This window comes from Musca domestica, unplaced genomic scaffold, assembly GCF_030504385.1.
Source record: "Musca domestica strain aabys unplaced genomic scaffold, Musca_domestica.polishedcontigs.V.1.1 38, whole genome shotgun sequence".
Taxonomy (NCBI): Eukaryota; Metazoa; Arthropoda; class Insecta; order Diptera; family Muscidae; genus Musca; species Musca domestica.
In genome coordinates this window covers 4666453-4686353 of record NW_026712324.1, presented here as the reverse complement: position 1 = coordinate 4686353, position 19901 = coordinate 4666453, and the positions used below count along the sequence as shown (strand labels likewise).

Below are 19901 nucleotides of genomic sequence, written 5' to 3'. Positions count from 1 at the left end.
TAATTTATTACTATAACAATATCATTATTTGCTGTGGGTAGTTTGCCATGTGTCTGTCTGTCTATCGGTTACTAGATAAAGTCTATCTAAATATATATGTTTTATTTTCTTCTCTCTACCAAATTTAAAACAATTTGCAAAAAAGAAAAAATAATATATAAAGAAAAAATAAAACAAAATTTATATATGTAAATGTTACTGTGTATATTTCTGTTGGTATATTCTTTTTTTGAAAATACATATGTTGGTATCATTTGTTTTTTTTATTATAATATGTATATGCATGTATATGTATATAAGAGTAAGTATACTTAACATTTTCTTATGTTGTAATCTCTTTTAAAACAGTTTAACTATTTTTATTATTTTGGTAGTTATTATTTTAATGTTATTTTTTAAATCCAGACTTTTCTTGGGGGCTAGGTTGGAATTTACTTAATAATTACAGTATGAACTTGATTGTTTCAATAGGTTTCTTAGTTTTTTTCCGGGTGTTCTAATAAGAGATCAATTTTATTTGAAAAAAATCTAAACTGCATTTTTTTTTCAAAAATTCAAAAAAAACTTGATATTTAAAAATAAATTTGAAGTTCATAGCATTTTATTTTGAAATGAAAGAAAAATGCTAAACCAGGGTGTTTTTTAACAATGGAAGAAGAATAGCTACAATCAAATGTAGGGTCTGGAAATATTACAACTTTACTCGACCAAGAACAGCCTTCTTAGCTCATTCCGTAAACACAATAATTGAGCAAATATAATGCTGGAAGTTAAAATAGGCTTGGACTAAGTAAGGCAATATTGGTCAGATCAAATAAACTCTCTCCACACATTTAAACAGATTTAAATTTGATGGGAAAAATTTTTTTCAAAATTGTTTTATACTTTGAGGCCGCCTAAAAAGTGGAGAAAGTAAGTATGAGTGATAGGTTCTGTAATAATAATCAATAGCTAATACAACAAAATTATCTTGTATTCAACATTAATGCAAAACAACAAATTTTAGCTCCTATTTCCCTTGAAAAATAGGGTAGGAGCTTCAAGGGCTACGAAAAAACCTGATACAAAATTGAGTATGTTTTTTTTTTTTTTAAAGAATTAAAAATAAAAATCAATTTTTATCGAATTCAGTGGAGATAAATTTTAAAGTATTTAAATTAAAAAAAAAAAAAAACATTTAATTTCAACAAAAAATTAACAATTAAAAAGCTGTTTCATTTACATTTTCAAAAAAAAAGTGGATACATAGATATTTTCGATACCATCCATTTTTCATCAAATTTCAGTATAATCCTTTAAACAATTATTTATGAACTCTAATTGAAAAACAAACAAAAACAAAAAAAAAAAAAATAAAAATTTGGAAAGGCACGGATTATAAAGAAATTTAGTAAAATGAGAATTAATATATTAAGAATATTTTTAATTTCAGCAAAAAATTAAAAAATTCTTAAATTTTCGTTTTTTTAATGGAAAACATTTGTTTTAATTGAAAACAAACATTTTCCAAATATAAAAAATGTAACAAATATTTTCAATCGATGAAAATTACCATATGTAACAATCTTGTTTTAAAATAAAAATATTGTTAATATTGGTTCTCATTAAAAAAAGAAAATTTTAATTTAAGAGCAATGAATTCTTACAATATTTCCAAACAACACTAACTTACTTAGTTAACATTTTTATTCCAAAGTAAAAATATTACGTTGGAATAACTTTTTTAATACCTTTTTTAAAATCAAGTCCATACTGTACTCCATTTGAAATGCTACAGTGAAAGTTAAATATTTATAACTTTTTATATTTATTTGTTAATGTCTTGTCTATTATTATTTTTTCACAAAAATAAATTTTTTGGAAATCGAATAATAACTCATTTTTTTAATATTTACAAAAAATTGCTTACTGTTTTCAATGTGTTAACATTTATTGGTTTTTCTATTTCACTTCAATACTTTTATGGGGCTCAATTAAAACATTGTTTTTATTTTCAATTTTTTGGTTTTTATTTTTTTTTTCAAAATTCTTGTTTAGTAACAATTAATATTAAAAAAAAGGAAACTTAAAGAAAAAAAAACTTTTGTAAAAATATATATTAAAAAAATAATATAGTACTAAAAAAAAAGAATACTTAATACTATAACGTCTTCTGGGTTTGTTTGCTGCTTTGTTTGTTTGTAGGGTTTTTCTTTTTTTCTATAACTACATAATTAAAATTTAACATTAAAATAATAAATTAGTTTGTTTTACGACTATTACTTAAAAACGAATAAAAAAACGTAATAAATATACAACTATACAGCTTAAATACAATACAATTCAAAATAAACATTGTTAAATTTTTTTTATCATTTTTACAAGGGTGTTTTATAATGACTGTTGATTTTTCTTTAAACAAAATGTAAATTTAAAAACAGTGTAAATATATATATTTTTAAAAATATATATTTTAAAATTTTTATTTCAAAAAATTTAATGGGATTTATACAAAAAAATAAAATTAAAAAGTGGGTTGTGGGAAATCAAATTCAACCAACTATTTTCATATTTCCCACCCATTTCGTTTTCCATTTCATTGTTCTATCATTAGCAAATAAAAATTAAAACTTAACAATTTCGAGTGTTATTTTTTCATAAAATATTTTGTTCGAAAAATATTAAACTTAAAAGAAAACATATTCTTCTTTTTAAATTTATAGTCTTGAGATTCAGGGATTTTTAAGGTTATTGTTTTTTTTTTATTCCTCTCCTTATACTTTTGCGAATTTTCCACTCTTTCCTTTAAGAACTCACACCTCCATTGTCTGCATGTTCGAGAACTGTATACGATTCATTGATATCACTGGTGCCGCTCAGCTGTAAATCACCGGTGGAATGTGCCGCTGGGGGATGAGATTTGTGGGTAGGCGATTGATTTGGTGTTGAGGCGGTACTTTTGGGTTTGCGAAACCAATTGCCAAGACGCCGCCTACCCAGCGATCCCGTCTGTGTTTCATTATTTGCTGTCGACTCCAAACGATGTGAAGACTTTTTGGGTAAGGTATCACTGTATTTAAAAGATTTGGCCGGTGATTCGGGTACTGAACTTTCGCCCGATGTATTGGTGTTGTTGCCATTATTCAAGTTAGCCTCATAAAGAAACTCTTTGAGTTTTTGTTGTTCATTTTCGGCTCCCTCATAGTCGGATTGATCATCGGAACAATCTCTTTCCTCAAAGGCATAATCGAAATTCATCATTTCCGAAATGTATAAAGACTTGCCACTGAATTGTCTTTCCAAAGCCAGGGTATTTAAAAATCTATGTTTACGATTGGCCGAACGGAAGCTGAAATCAAACCATTTCCCCCTGGATTCACAATAAATGCGCAACGAATTTTTAATGGTGTGGCCGAACATTTTACCATCCCTTACATTGACCACACGACAACGATCGAGGAAAATACGTCCCTTGTAAATGAAATTGGAACGTTTAATAATATCCCTTTTACAGTAGACCAGCTGATTGTCGAACAGAAACAATGTACAGCTACTGTTCCAGAGATTTTGTTTTTGGCGTGTTGCATCGATTTGTACAAAGAATCGGGTGCTGTGCAAATGCAAGGGAGGACCTTTGAAATTTTGAAAACTCGCCTGATGACGGGCAATGGTTTCACTGTGGCGTTTGCCTTCGTTCACAGCTTCGGTTATGGATTTCATTGCCTCCAGGGCCATGTCAATGGTCTCTGTGGTATCGGGTATATCCAATTGGCTAACATCGATTTGTTCGAATTCCTGTAGGCTAAATGGTGTGGGTTCTGAACCTTTGGCGGATGTTTTCATTATTTCAGCCAAATGCAGGGGATAGCGGCAGATACGTTGCACCGGGGCCAACAAGTGGGCGGATAAGGGTAATTCGGCCAGGTTTTCTGATTCGCGACAACTAAAAAAACGAAAAGAAAAATATATTTTAACAATTTGTTCAATTTGCAGTTGTTTTCTTTTGACTTACTTATCTAATATGGTGCGAGCATCCTTAACCCTTTCATACGATTCCAATTCAATCAAGGCCCTGGGATATGAGTTGCAATATGTTGAATAACATAAAAATCCTTTGTGCTGTAATTAAAATAAGATAACTTGTTAGGTTTTTGTTATAAAATATTAAAAAAAAATTTAAGACTTACCATTTTCAAAAATATCTTGCCAACTTGATTTTGTTCAATACCCTTGCGCAAGGCCTCCAAAAATCGCCTTTGAAACTTATATATAGCTGTTATGTTGGAGAAAATCAAGCGTATGCTGTTTGGTGAGAAGATATCAATGCGTTTGCTCATGGCGGGCAGATAACTGCAAATAATAAAAGAAAAAAAATTAGAAAACATGGAAAAAATAAATATATATGAAATTATTAACTGGGCCTAGTTTTTTTACCCTACACCATATGAAACTTATGTAACTTATGACCTATCCAAATTGGTTATAAGTAAAAGTTCTTAAAATTTTGAAAGTACCGTTATATGGGGGCCAATATTGGACCTATACCAAGAAAGGGACCTACATATTTTTTTTTGCGAGGAGATAAGACACCCAATGAGGATCCGAAATATCAAATAACAGTTCAGTTGCTTGAAAATGAGGACTCAAACTTTCAAAATACCGAAGAAAGTCGACCTACATTGAAAAATTTATAGGAATATTTAAACTACCAATTTAAAAACCGAGAAACCAGATTTGGCTGATCCGGTGGGTAAGTGGGACCAAAACCTTCCAAATACCGAAATACCGGAGGTATAATTATATGGGGACTATTCCAAAAAGTGGACCAAATGAACCACCTGGTAAGAAATGAGGACTTGAACTTTCAAAATACCGAAAATGGGCAGGTCCAAAAGGGGACCTACATTTAAAATATTTTAGCAAGAGTCAACAAGTGGACCTATAGTGAATCTCAAAGCTACTCAAATTGGGGACGACAATTTAACATATCAAAAATGAGCAGATAACGTTATATGGGGGCTATATCAAAAAGTGGAGCTAAAATGAATATGTACTGTGAGGGGGTAAACTACCCAATGAGAACCTCAAATATCAAGATACAGCTGATTTTGTTTAAAAATTGAGACCAAAATCTGCAACATTTCGAAAATCAAGAGCTGTATACGAGGACTAACCAAAAAGTGGACCCATGGCAAATATATTTTGCAAACCGAATGAAAATGTTAAAAACCCATTCCAACTTATAGTAAAAGGAAACCCCTAACGAAAATTAAGAAACTTTGAAGAATGTGATCCCAAAAGTGTGCTACAGTTTTCAAAAAATTGTAAAGCCTTTTTTTGACTTCACGTAAACTGACCTTTTCAACCAACTAAAAATAAACACCATCATACATATTCGATATTTCCCTATAAGAAATGATGCTGATATCATAAGCATCCTAGTATGCAACATATTTTAAATGCTCTAAACACATAAGATTATAGTTCAATTTAAATATGCAAATTTCGCCAATTGATAAAAATTAACAAAAATTACGAAATGTTGATTCATAATATGCAGGAATTGCTACAAATAGTAGGCAACAGGTTTTTTGTTTTGAAAAATTGCCGAATTTAATTTTTGAATTCAGATTAATTGATCTTTGTCATCCATCAACAGTAAACATCAAATATTTTCCCTTCGAGGAAGTAGAATCAAGTTAAAGAGCAAATAGCATAGATATCCTAGAAATATGCAACAAAATTTAAAATTAAAAAAAAGCTACAAAATAAAAACTACACAAATATAAAAATTTTGCTATTGATAAAAATTAATGAAACTTACGTAATGCTGATGCAGAGCATGTAGTATATGCTCCCAAAGGTATGCAACAGTTTTTGTGTAAAATCGAAAAAGGCAACTTTTTTGACGTCAGAACCACTCCATCCATCAAACACAGACATTCGAATGGATCTTAAACACATAACGTTTTCTACAGTCTATAATAACTGTTTAATCCTACCTATAACTTAATGAACTAACAATTTCGGTATCAACAATTTTGGTCGGGAGGAGCGCAGAGCCCTGAATACTAATCTAATTACAGTTGGGTTTAAAATTGTTCGAATATACTCTTAAAAATCTGAATGAATCAAAGACACAAGACCTGTGCTCGAGATGTTGATGGGTATTTAAAACAATGTGTATTGCAATGATAGCAACATAAATTCATAGGAGTAATTAATCCCGAATTCTTTAAAAAGTTGTAATTTTAAGTAGCCTTTTCTAAGTTTATTATTTGAAAAATCGTAGGTCTCCAAAATGTGTTCCCGAAAACAGCCTACTTTGGGAACATCGTTGTCTATTTGAATAAAACACAAAAGTCGAATTCACAACAGCAAATACTGAGCATTTCAGGTAAATATTGAAGAATGTAAGAAAATTTGAAGTTGTCCCAATCATTTTCATTTCTCCCATACAGATGTCTTTTCAAAAGCCCACCTTTAAGCAAAACAGTATTTCAACTTACCCCTCGCAGATAGCTTGCAGCAGCTTAACATAATTAACTTCGGTATCCAATAATTCCTTGACAGCACTACGACGTAATATTTCAGTACTACCCATTATGACATTAAGGCTTTGTGAGGTTGATAACACCGTTTGGCCATTGGCTGTTAGGGTGGTGGTTGTGGTTGATGTTGCATCACGTTGCTGCTGCTGCTGTTCATCCTGATCCATTGTCCTTTCGCTGCTTTGCTGCTCCAACAACAATGCTGTGGATGGCGGCGATGATGTTTCAATAACAATGGTTGTGACATTGTGCTTATCGATAATTGTGGTATTACAATTATCCTCTGAACTGGTATTAACGGGTGTACACGGAGCACTCGATGATGTATTCAACAACATTTGATTATCAACGCCCCCAGATGTTGCCGCCACTATCGAGGATGATGTGGTGGTAGTCTGCTGCACTATGGTGGACGATGAATGTTCATTAATTTGCATGTGGTTAATGTGCTGGTCTTTGTGCCGTTGTTCCTCGTCGGCTAGATGACGCAAGAAGAATGCATCTGTTTCCGGTGAGTGTATAACGCGTACAAACTCTTTGGGAAACCAGCCCAATTCCGGATCGAGAATTTCCTCCACTAAACTGGCATCCTCTTTTTTAATGCGTCCAAACCACCAGGGGCCGATTTCTTTGCGCAAAATCTCAATTAAGGTACCCTTTTCCAAGCCCAACTCTTGCGGTCCGGCAGCGGTGAAATTGTACAGAACTTCAGCGTAGATGGGATAGTAGCAGGAGGGGGCTAAAGTGGGGGAGAGAGAAAGAGAGAAAAATGTGATTATTTTTTGAACTTTAACCTTTAACGGGGTTTTTGCTTACCTTCTTCGTGTGAGGTAACACTATCACTGTCGCTGTCATCTAAATCATTACGTGTCATGCCACATGACTCTAGGCCATTGGGTTGACTCAACGACCTGGTGGGCAACGATTCGGGTGCCTCCCGTTCACCATTGATGTCCATGCGTTTTAGCATTTTGGCTTTGTTCAGAACCTCGGATACACTTTGATCGGTCATTGAAGTTACTTTGGCGGAATTTGTGCGGCGTACTTGTCGAAATCGGAGGGAATTCTAAAACGAAAACGAAACAATTTATATTAATTTTTAATGTATTTAAATAATAATAATTATAATTATAATAATTATGATAATTCAAATGTCACTGATAACTATTTTCTAACAAATGTTTAGTTAAAAAAACAATTTTTAAATAAATCTGGAAACATTTCTAAATTATCTAGATCAAACCACAACAAAAATTTGAGAGGTATTTTGTTATTCATTATTATTTGGATTAGAACATTTTTTTTCCTCTCTCTCTACCACTTTGCCTAAAATTAGGCAACATTTTAAAATTCTATTTAAGAGAGAGAAAATCACTTGAATTTAAAAATAATCCTTAGTCTCCCCATTCCCTAACCAGTACCTAAACGTATGCAACAATATTTTTAATTTTTTTAAAGTTTGGAAAAAATGCTGTAAGACAAATGTGCTTTTGAATTGTTAATAAAGAGTATCCAACTAGAAATACAAAAAGTACAAAAATTATCTGAATCCTATATTTTTCTATCGTTAAACCTCCTTCTGGCATAAACACCAATAAGTATGCAACGGTTATTTTTTAAAATAGTATTTCTAAAAAAATGCTCAAATAGCAAAACACCTTTCTATCCCTTACTAGTGCTTAAAATTATGCAGCATTTTTTTAAGTTTTTTTTAGATTTTTAGTAAAATATTTAAAAAATTTGATAGAATTTGTTCTCTAAAACAAATACAAAATTTACATAAAATTCTTTTTCCACATCCCTCGCAAGTGCCTATAAGTATGCAACGATTTTCAATTAACTTTTTTGGGTTTCTGTTAAAAAAAAATCTCAAAAAGTTAATGAATACACCGTGCCATAATCCTCTACTGGAAATACTAATTACAGCGATTTATGAGTTTCCGACTAAAAAACTCCCAGAAATTTTAAACTGTTTCTCGAATAGACAAAAAAAAAATATTGAGATAAAAATTTCTTAAAAAATTAAATTCGAAAAAAAGCGCCCTAAAGCATGCAACGTTTTTGTAGCTATTTTTTCTTTCTTAAATTCATTTGCATTCATCTTGAGAATATGTAAAAGGTTAGAGCCACCGTAAGTCTTCTATCTTTGGAGTAAGGCACAGAAAATTTTGTGAAAGAAAATCGGGGAGAACTCTTATAGTTTTCTTATAGTTTTATAGTTTTCAAAGTTATTGCATACTTTAGGGATACACAGGTACTTCACCTCTTACATATTGTTTTAGTTTTATGGCCCTCAAAGAGTACACCACAAATTTTACGAAAAATTTCTTATCACTCACCATTGCCTACTTTTAGGCTGCAACAATTATCCACTACTAAATCATATGCGAAAAGTATGCAACATATTTTATGTGAAAACTTACCAATCCCTCTGATTTACGTCCATTTGACATTAATGTAACGCCATTACTCGTATTCAGTGAACCATTCATCATCAAACAGCCGCCACTGCCACCATTGGCCGCTAAGGCTCGGGCAAATTGCTCATCATTTTCCAGTTCAATTTGTATGCCAGAATCACCGCTGTTACATTTATCACGGCGATTATATTTCGTCTTGCGTCGCTCCTTCGACGAACGCCATACCAAAGGACCAAATCTGTATTTATTACTCGTCGAATCGGTGACATCCGTTGACATTTCAGTATCGGGCATTAGAAATGTGCCACTGGCAGATGTTGTTGTTGTCATTGTTGCTGTTGTTGTATTGCAACAATTGTTGTCGCCGCCACTTGGGACTTGGGAGGAAGATGACGCTGCCGCTGAAGTTCCGCCGTGTGTTGCCTCTTGATTGGACTGCTGCTGCTGCTGATGTTGATGCTTATTGAAGTTGGTTAATGTACGTTTGAATTTCTGTAAAACTCCAACATTCTGGGTGGCCACCACCGGCGCGGATGTTGCAACATTATTTGTCGTATTCGCCCGACAACAATCTTCTTGACTAGCTGTTTGGGTGGTGGCATTATTCGTATACGATGAACTGCTCGATGGTACTCTTTGGCAATGATCTCCCATATCGGTGAGAGATGGACTGGAAACGGCACGCATTTGTTGAGACTGCAAGAAGAAGAAGAAGACGAAGAAAATAGAAAATGAAAATCTTAGTTTGGTGATTGAATTGCAATGCAAGTTGGAAAATAAATTATGATAGCCAGTGCTATTTTCGTACTTTGCCTTGGTAGATAAAAAAAAAATAATTGGATTTTTTAGTATTACTTTTTGGCCATTGATAAATGGGTTTCAGTTTTTTCCAGTTTGTTGGTTTAGGTTTTGCAATTTGCTTGTGCTTGCTGACAGAAAATTGATTCATTACTGTGGGTTTTTTTCATTTAGAGATATAATTTTTTTTTTAATTTGCAACGGAAATGTTGAAAGGAAATCAATCATGTTGCTAAGAAAAGAAATTACATGAATATTTAAATAAAAATAAATATAAGTGCAAATTTTTAGAGCTAAATACATATTGTGCGTATAGGAGGCAAATAAAATGTATAAAATATAAATCAATTTTGCCAAGAATTTATAAATATTACTTGAATATATAAGTATATAAAAAAATGTATCCTATCCTAATAGTATGCAACAATATTTCATTTTATGTACACGTTTGTATTTAGTACTCTTTTAATCAAGAAATATGCAATAATACTTTATCTATGATTGCTGCAATTGTTCTGAAAAAATCTAAGGAATTTTATTAAAATCGCCTAAAAGTATGCATCAACTCTTGTTTTTGGTATTTGTTAATAATAGCGGGGACTCCTCAAAGAGTGGAGCAACGTGAGAAATTGCTCCACTCTTTGAGGAGTCCTAGAACTATTAATAAATTAAATATGGTTCAGAAGAAATCTGTAGCATATTAACAAAAGCGCCTAAAAGTAGGTCTCAATGTTTGGTTTGGAATTTTTAATGGTTTATTTCAACAGGAATTAAGAATTAATAATATGAGAGGTTAATACTAGAAATGTTTATAACAAAATCTTTTAAAATTTAATTGATTCGTGAAATAAAAATCCATAAAATATGCATCATTTTACAATTTTATGGGTAAATAAAAAAATCATTGGGAGGAAGAGAGACTCGTGTAGAGAGGATATGAAGTTTTAAATCAATTTTTATTCAGATTTTTTTTTTGGTGAAAAATCAATTCAAAGCATTTTGCCTAAATATATGCAACATTTTTTATACCCTCAGCCATATGGCTACAGATACGGTCAAAACGTGCCTAGTCGAAATAACGGTTTTAGACCCTAGGTCTCTTTGGACCAAATCCGTTTCAGAACATTTGGAGTCGATCTACCGATGTCCGTCCGTCCGTCCGTCTGTCTGTCTGGCTGGTGCGCACGATAACTCTTGAAGGGAGTATCCGATTTGGTCCAAACTTGATACATCGTAATATTTTTGTCAAACTTAGATCGAGTTCGGAGATGGGCAATATCGGTCCACTCCTTCTGGTACCTCCCCCACAAAAGGTCGAAATTTGCAAAAAATTTATTTTTTGCACAGAAAGAGAAGCGATAAACCGATTTGGCCCCAACTTTGCAAATCTCAATATTTGCGTCAGTGTTAGGTCAAGTGTGAAAATGGACAATATCGGTCCACTCCATCAAGTACCTCCCCCACAAATGGTCAAAATTTTGAATAATTACAACTCTCATAATATGTGATGTAAGAGTCCGATTGTCTTCAAATTTCACACATGCCAATATTTATATTAGCCCAAGGTCTGGTGTTAAGATGGAATATATCGGTCCATTCCTTCTGGTACCTCCCCCACAAATGGTCGAAATTTTAACAAATATATATTTTTTGCACAGAAAGAAAAACGATAATCCGATTTTGCTCAAACTTTGCAAATCTCAATATTTGCGTAAGTGCTAGGTCAAGTGTAAAAATGGACAATATCGGTCCACTCCTTCTGGTACCTCCCACACAAAAGGTCGAAATTTTCAAAAAATTTATTTTTTGCACAGAAAGAGAAGCGATAAACCGATTTTGCCCCAACTTTGCAAATCTCAATATTTGCGTAAGTGTTAGGTCAAGTGTGAAAATGGACAATATCGGTCCACTCCATCAAGTACCTCCCCCACAAATGGTCAAAATTTTGAATAATTACAACTCTCATAATATGTGATGTAAGAGTCCGATTGTCTTCAAATTTCACACATCTTAATATTTATATTAACCCAAGGTCTGGTGTTAAGATGGAATATATCGGTCCACTCCTTCTGGTACCTCCCACACAAATGATCAAGATTTTCAAAAAAATAAAATATATAAAAAAAAAATATTTTCTGCACAGAAAGAGAATCGATAATCCGATTTTGTTCCAACTTTGCAAATCCTGATATTTACATCAGTTCTAGGTCAGGTGCAAAAATGGATAACATAGGTCCACTCCATCAAGTACCCCCCACAAAAGGTCGAAATTTTGAATATTCATCACGCTCTTAAAACACTTGAACACGATTCCATTCCAAAGAATCCGAAATAAACATCCAGTTCTCTTCATATTACACACGTCCCATTATTTCTACTAACTCAAGATCTGGTGTGAAGATGGGATATATCGGTCCACTCCTTCTGGTACCTCCCCCACAAAAGGTCAAAATTATGAGTATCCATGAAGTTCATAAAACGCAAAATTATCATCCGATTCTATTCAAACTAGGATGATGTATTTTATCTGTATTAGATGAAGTGTGAAAATGGAATACTTCGGTCCGCTGTATCTGTTACCTGAGGCATATTTCCATTTTCCGAAAAGGTGCACATACCTCATATAAAGTACAAGAAGTAGTCGATATAGTCCAAATCTGTCACGTTCGTAACTCAAGGCTGAGGGTATACATCTGTCGGCAAAACCGACTGATACTATTTTACTTGTTAATATTTGATAGTTAGCATGAAATCTATGAATTTTTTGTTAAGAAATACAGGATGAGATTAAAAAACTGCAACCAAATTCAGACTGCTGTCATTTCTAAGCCACCCGTCCAACAGCTGTTAAAATTATTCCAGTGACAGCTCATTACATTGTTTACAAGCGTACAAAAGCATTTTGGTGAGAATTTTCCAGAAAAAAGTTATTCGTGATGGAATTCAAGCGTGATAGTGTGATTTCTTTATATTTGGCTAGAGAACCACAAGTGGCTACCGTTAGAGCATTCCAGCATTTAAATGTGAATAAATCTTTTGCGTCTCGTACCATCGCTCGTTACCAAGATACTGGTAGCGTAGCCCAACGTCTAGGAAGTGGACGCAAGAAAACAGCAACATCAGCAGAAATGATTCGAAAAGTAAAGAAGCGACTTGATTGGAACCAGCGTCGCAGTGGCCGAAAAATGGCTCGTGAGCTGAACATATCGCAATATTCCATTCGGCAAATATTAAAAAATGAGTTCGGGATAAAGCCATTGAAATTCCAAAAAGTGCAAGAACTTACACCGCAACAGAAAGAAAATAGTCTTAAAGTAGAGTTCCTTCGCTTGGTCGAAAGTGGTGAACTGCCGAATTTGGTTTTCTCCGATGAGAAAACATTCGCTGTCCAGCAATTTGTAAACAAGCAGAATGATCGTGTTTACTTGCCAAAGAGGTCAGATGAAAATGTGAACCTTCGGTTGGCCACCAGAACTCAAGCGCCGGCCATGGTGATGGTGTGGGCCGCCATAACAGCCGATTGTCGCTTACCGTTCGTATAAATCGACCGTGGCATCAGAATTAATGCCGAATATTATCGCGAAAATATTCTGGAGGGTGTATTAAAGCCTTGGACACGCAAACATTTTGGCCGAAGACTTTGGACATTTCACCAGGACTCAGCACCATCGCACTCAGCTCGCGCCACCCAAAAATGGTTACAAAATGAGGTTCTTCGCTTCATTTCCAGCGCACAATGGCCACCAAAATCTCCGGATACCATACCGTTGAACTATTGTGTCTGGAGTATTTTGGAATGCAAGGTTGGCACTAAAAAATACCAAAGTGGCGATCACTACAAGCGCTTCGCCGGAAATCGGTCAAAATACCGCAGAGCTACATTCGGGCAGCGTGTGACGGTTTCATTGACCATAATTCGTGCCAAAGGTAACCAATTCGAACAAATCTAAACTTATTCTAAAATTTGATGACATTTCCGACATTTTTTGCTTTCATTCAATAAAATTAAAAAAAAAAGTAAAAATTATGGCGTTTGACTTTGTTGCATTTTTAGTCCACCTTGTATATATTATTTAAAAATTAATTATTAAAAAAATTAGTCATATTTTCAGGTTCCTAAAAATATGCTTTGAAAAAAATTCTTAGTATGTGTGCCAAAAAAGTAAACACTTTACAATTTCTGTTGAAACCCAAATTTAAGTATATTTTACGATAACGATAATCTTTAACATCCTAAAAATATGCACAACTTATTTATTTAACACGACAAGAAATAATAACATATTTTGACTTATTTTGAAATTTCCTAAAAATATACTTTTCAAATGTTGACTTATTTTGAAATTTTCTAAAAGTATGTTTTTTAAATGAAAATTTCTTAGCTATATTGTGTGACAAAATATATTAGAACTTTGTTCTATCCATTGAAAATGAATGAAAAATATATTATGAAAAGTAACTCCCCAATATCCAAATTTATTGACCTAAAAATATACAACACTTATTAAAATATTGTTTTATTTATATTTATCAATTGTAAATTGTTTGAGACAAAAATCAAAATGTCCTAATAATTTTATTCACATGTATAACGATCGAGGCAAACAAATCTCTAGACCCCTAAAAGAATGCAATACAAAGTGAAACAATTGCGATAGCCTCTGTTTTAATGGTTTAATCATCTAAATTATTTGCTTCCTATTTCATAATATCACAAATAAGAGTTTATAATTTAAAAATTATCAATGTCAATTAAATCTCCCCTTTAAAAAATAATTTCAGCTTTAATCAGAAAAAAATCTAGACCAATTAAGAGCGATTAAATATTTTTAACATTAAAAACATTTTTTATTTTCACAAAAAATAATTAAAATGGGTTATCGGGCTATTTTAAAAAGTGACGGATTATTCCTCTTTTGTGGTTGAAGGTGTTATTTTGATCTATGAATCATAAATCTGAAAATAACCGCCAGACAACCACTTTAGTAAACGTACCTTATAGCAACTTCTTAAGAATTAAGAATAGTATCATACAGTTGAACAAGCGAACTCTCAATACTAATTACCTCATATATATTTAATCTTATCTAAAGAATTCACAAGAATCTTGTGATAAATAGCCAAAGGAATGCCAAACCAAAAGGGGACAAGTAACAACAAAAAACGCCGCCCAGATAACGTTCACCTCCAAACAAAAAATTTCTCTCAAATCATAAATGAACAAAAAAATAACTGGTAATATTACAACATTTCTTACATCATCATCATGGGAGAGGGAAAGAGAAAAGACAAAAGTAATTTTCAAAAATTGAGAATATTACCCAACTCATTTGAAAAAAAAAAATACCAACCATGTTCTGTTTTGTAGCCATTGGATCGCGATGTCGCCGATCATAGCAATCATTGGCAATAAACCAATTGATGGATTTCTTCCAATAGGTATCCGATGAAACGGGTCGGGTATCAAAATCCCAAAATCTAACCAGACCATAGGTATCCATGAGCACAGGTATTATTGTTTTCTTCATTGTTGTTTTTTGTTTTTTTTTTTTATTATTTATTTTTTTTTTCTATAACTGTCGTTCGTTTAACATATCAATTAAATATTCGTTTGATATTTCCCAACACTTCCTTGATTTGCTTGTCAGATTCACATAATTATTTACTTTCAAACCACACAAAAATCACATTTAGTTTAGAAAATTAAACGTTATTCAAATGTTAGAAAATCGCTCGGTTTCGTTTTCAATACAACAGGTGTTGTCACCGTAAGCAACGATAGCTATTAACTGATTTTACCTGAGAATATGAAATATGCCGATAACCAAACGACAAGAACCTCAAACGACGAGACTCTTTTACATGCTTGCAGTTCTAGACATATGTTGAGAATTCAATAATAATAATAATAAAAAAAAAAAACAAAACAACACAAAACAAAAAACAAACAAACACATTGAGGCAAAGTTGGCTACATCACCCTGCCTTCCTTCTGCCCGCCCATATGGCAGAGGCAGCACCCCGGTTCAATAAAAACAAAAAGAACAGCACAGCAAAAAAATTGTGCGATTAACTCATATCACTTTCAATTGAGAATATTTTTTCTTTGCACAATATATGGTGCGGGTTCAAACAACAACAGCAAGAACAAACTATCGGTTATTGTCTAAGGCAAGATACTACAACAGGTATGACGTATTTTTTTATTGAAATAAATCATATACCAAAGAAACGAGGAAGGTATGGGAAGTATGGGAGACACCATTTTTAAATAAATAGTCTCAAATTTTGCATAATTTAGGAAATGGGCACCAAATTTTTAAGCTTTTAAAAAACTTTTTGGGAAATTGAAGATTTTTTTTTTTAAATTTTTTTGGAATTTTTTTTTGTGACATGGAAGATTATTGTGATCGAATTATGGCACACTTCCAGTTATGATTTAAAAAGTAGTGCATATTTTCAGGCTTGTAACAATTATTTTCTAAGAGAAAGACGGTGTGAATTTAGGAAATGCTGGGTTAAAAAAGAAATTTCCCGCCACTACGGTTTAGATCTTTGCTATACAAATTAAAAAAAAAAAAAACACAAAAATAAAAACAAAAATTAAAATAAAAAAATACAAAAATTAAAAAATACAATTTTCGACTGAAAAATGGCAAAACCGCAATATTCGGAAGGGAACTCTGGAAATAAACATTTTTCTATATAGGACCGTATGTAAACAAAGTTTTGGGAGTAAAATGGTGCATACTTTTAGGCGAAATAGTAAAAATAAAGAAATATAGCATAGTTTCAGGCTCAAGTGTATCAAAACATGAATTCTTGCAGCTGACTTTAAGCATGCTTGGAACTCTAATCAAAAAATCCTAACAAAGCTAGGGGAATTTTTACGAACTAAGGATTTTCTGTACTCGCTCCGCCTGGAGGGTAAACGCGGGAAAGGTAACTAAAGTCCCCTGCATCACTACCCAGATTCGTGTTAATTAAAAAAAGTAAAAAAGCAGAAGGTTCGGCCGGGCCGAACTTTGAATACCCTCCACTATTTAGAACAAATTTGGAAAATCTTAAGAATAAGAGTATAGGAAGTTACCGTTATATTGGGATCAATACAAAACGTGGTTGTGCCCAACCAATTTCTGTCACAGGCCCTTACAATATTCATATACGAAACTTGAATCAATTCCGGTGAATAGTGTCGCACAAACATTAAAATACCGAAAATAGGGGGCCTCAATTTTATAGGGTCTATACGAAGACCTGGACATGCATGACCAAGTTTCTGTTACAGGCCGGAGAATAATGTAGCTGAAATCATCAAAATGCCGAATATTTGGAGGTACCATTATAGGAGACAGACAATTTTCAGTGACATGCTGTAGTACCCATTTCGAACTTTTATTACGAAATTTGAAACGATTCCGTTGAACAATGTCGCTAAAATCATAAAAATACCGAATATAGGGAGAGACAGTCAAATGGGGGCTATACCTAAACGTGGGCCTATATAGCCCACTTTCAATACTAAAAGTCCTGCAGACCAAACACACATTTGAGTAAAATTTTATCTACTTATTTCAATTCGTTCGGAGGCTAGAGTGATTTTCACAGACGGATGGACGGACATCTCTGAATTCATAGAACATAGAATTTTATGCTGATCAAGAATATACATACTTTGTGGGATCTAAAATTTTTATTTTGAGGTATTACAAATGGAATGACAAAATTTATATACTCTCTATAATAATATGGTGGAGGGTATAAAAAGCTTATAATTTTTAGGTTAAACACTTCAAACTAAGAGAGAGTGCATAGTTTTAGGCTCAAACGCAACAAAACTTAGAGTCTTGATGTAAATTTTGAAGAAGAATAGATTTACATCTGTTCTTATTAAAAAACATTGCATAGTTTTAGGCAAATATAATAATAATAATAATAATAATAATAATAATAATAATAATAATAATAATAATAATAATAATAATAATAATAACAAGAATAATAATAATAATAATAATAATAATAATAATAATAATAATAATAATAATAATAATAATAATAATAATAATATAATAATAATAATAATAATAATAATAATAATAATAATAATAATAATAATAATAATAATAATAATAATAATAATAATAATAATAATAATAATAATAATAATAATAATAATAATATAATAATAATAATAATAATAATAATAATATAATAATAATAATAATAATAATAATAATAATAATAATAATAATAATAATAATAATAATAATAATAATAATAATAATAATAATAATAACAAGTGCACATCAAAACATGGACTAATGTCACTTATTTATAAAAATATGTCATAAGCACGTTTCGCACTCATGATTTACCAAAACATTATTAAGAAACTTTTAGGATGCAGGGCCTTTTATCCCTAGAAGACACTTATAAGAGCCAATGGAAGGTCTTCGATTTATTCGAAGTCTATGGGTCTTCTTGCTATCTTGCAAGTTCTTCTATATGTGGAAGACCCGTAAAATCTCTTTAATAAATACTAATAAGCCAATAGGTCATATTCTTCCCTTTCATGACCCCATAGGACATCTCTAGTAAGTCTTTAATCTATAGAATATCCAAAGAATACATATAAACCTTAAAAATATATGGAGAATTTAAAGAATATATTTCATATTAACGAGCCCTGAAAAGTTTTCTATCTAAGGAATATTTCTTCTACCTAAAGAATATATATATATAGGTATTTTGAGAAATCCTGGAAAAAGTATATTCCATTTGAACAAGAAAAACACTTAGGTTTTCCATTTTTTTAAAAGCCATTCAAGCTTTGCCATCCAAAATTTTAAAATAATTACATACTTGAGGCAAAATCTAATGTTTTGCCAAAAATATTATTTTTCATACCGCCCCTCTCATTTGAATACTAATATATAAAACTAGTCTTTAACTTATCTTCAGTCAAGAGTTCTCATAGAACCACTTTTTAAAACAAGCCTTCTAATTGAAAACATGCAAACAAATAAAAAAGACACAGCAACTACAAATCATGATTGAGTGGGTATTAGTTTGCACGACGACGACAACATAACTAACTAACATTCGAAGAAGAAGAAAAAAGTAAAAAAAATGAAAAACCAAAAACAAAATAAAATTCTTCATACCCCGATAAGATATGTACTCGTATGCAAATAAAGTGTAACATGTAAGCTAAAAAATCTCGAGGCAAATAAACTCAGTCAAGTCCATGGCGATTGAAATGAGGCAAGTTATGGCACGACTGTCCACCACCATCACCACCACCACCACCACACATTGAGATTTAATTACATATCTTAAATACATTCACACCAACCAACCAAACAAACAAAACAAATGCATTTGCTGCTTAATTGAATTGCAAGTTGGTTTAACTATCTCGTCGCGTTCAATGGAAATTGAATATTAGCGAGATGGCTGCTTTATACGGCATCTATGCGATTCAAAGAGACCAATGAATGTTCAAGATAGACTCACCGACCGACCGACCGACAGACATCAGACATAAAGCCTGATGATTAGTTTTCGATTTTTTTTATTGGTTTTTGGTAAACTGATATGTTATGTCATGCCATTTGTAACGAGAGGATATGAGAGGCGGGATACAGTTGTGGCAATGTTTGTTTTATTTCTCTTCTTCTTCATCTATCATATATAAATTGTTTTTCCCTCTGAGGTTCCCATGGATGCCATTAATATTTTATTTTGTTTGGTTTCCTATCCTTTTGATCGGTCATTACATCTTTACCACTTCTCATTTGTAATTATATAAGTTAATAGCATTGATGACAACATGTCACATAAAAACACCATATCGATGGGTTGGTGTTAACTTGATTATAAACAGATTTCCCCGATGGCAGTAAAGTACATTGGTGTAGATGAGGATCTAATGGAGGCAGGGAATACAGAAAGACAAAGGGCCTAATTTATGGATATGATGACAAAAAATGTTTCGAGGGAAATTAATTTGTTTAAATGCATTTTAAATTTATGAACTTTAATTTTTTTGAAGCAACTCAAGATCCTTTTCGAGAATAGTGCTCTAGGTCTTGGGCCTCAAACAATTCCAGTGTCTCTACTTTTTATTGCCTGCTCTGCAACCACTTCC

General features: G+C 32.3%; 1 protein-coding gene across 2 annotated transcripts in view; it reads right to left on the bottom strand.

Moving 5' to 3' along the window:
* Positions 1-2497: 2497 nt before the first annotated feature.
* Positions 2498-19901, bottom strand: part of LOC101895828 (uncharacterized) — a 41429-nt gene continuing 24025 nt past the window's right edge. The window contains exons 1-7 of one of the 2 annotated variants that reach the window (XM_005180385.4): positions 15100-15421; positions 8954-9646; positions 7347-7596; positions 6489-7269; positions 4167-4329; positions 3992-4098; positions 2498-3922 (exon numbers count right to left, since the gene is read on the bottom strand). In XM_005180385.4, coding sequence (XP_005180442.3) covers positions 2785-3922; positions 3992-4098; positions 4167-4329; positions 6489-7269; positions 7347-7596; positions 8954-9646; positions 15100-15276 — 3309 coding nt within the window. In that variant the 5' untranslated portion in view covers positions 15277-15421 and the 3' untranslated portion in view covers positions 2498-2784. Of the gene's footprint in view, positions 3923-3991; positions 4099-4166; positions 4330-6488; positions 7270-7346; positions 7597-8953; positions 9647-15099; positions 15422-19901 lie in introns of those variants that run through there. The other variant, XM_011292924.3, reaches the window with a different exon arrangement.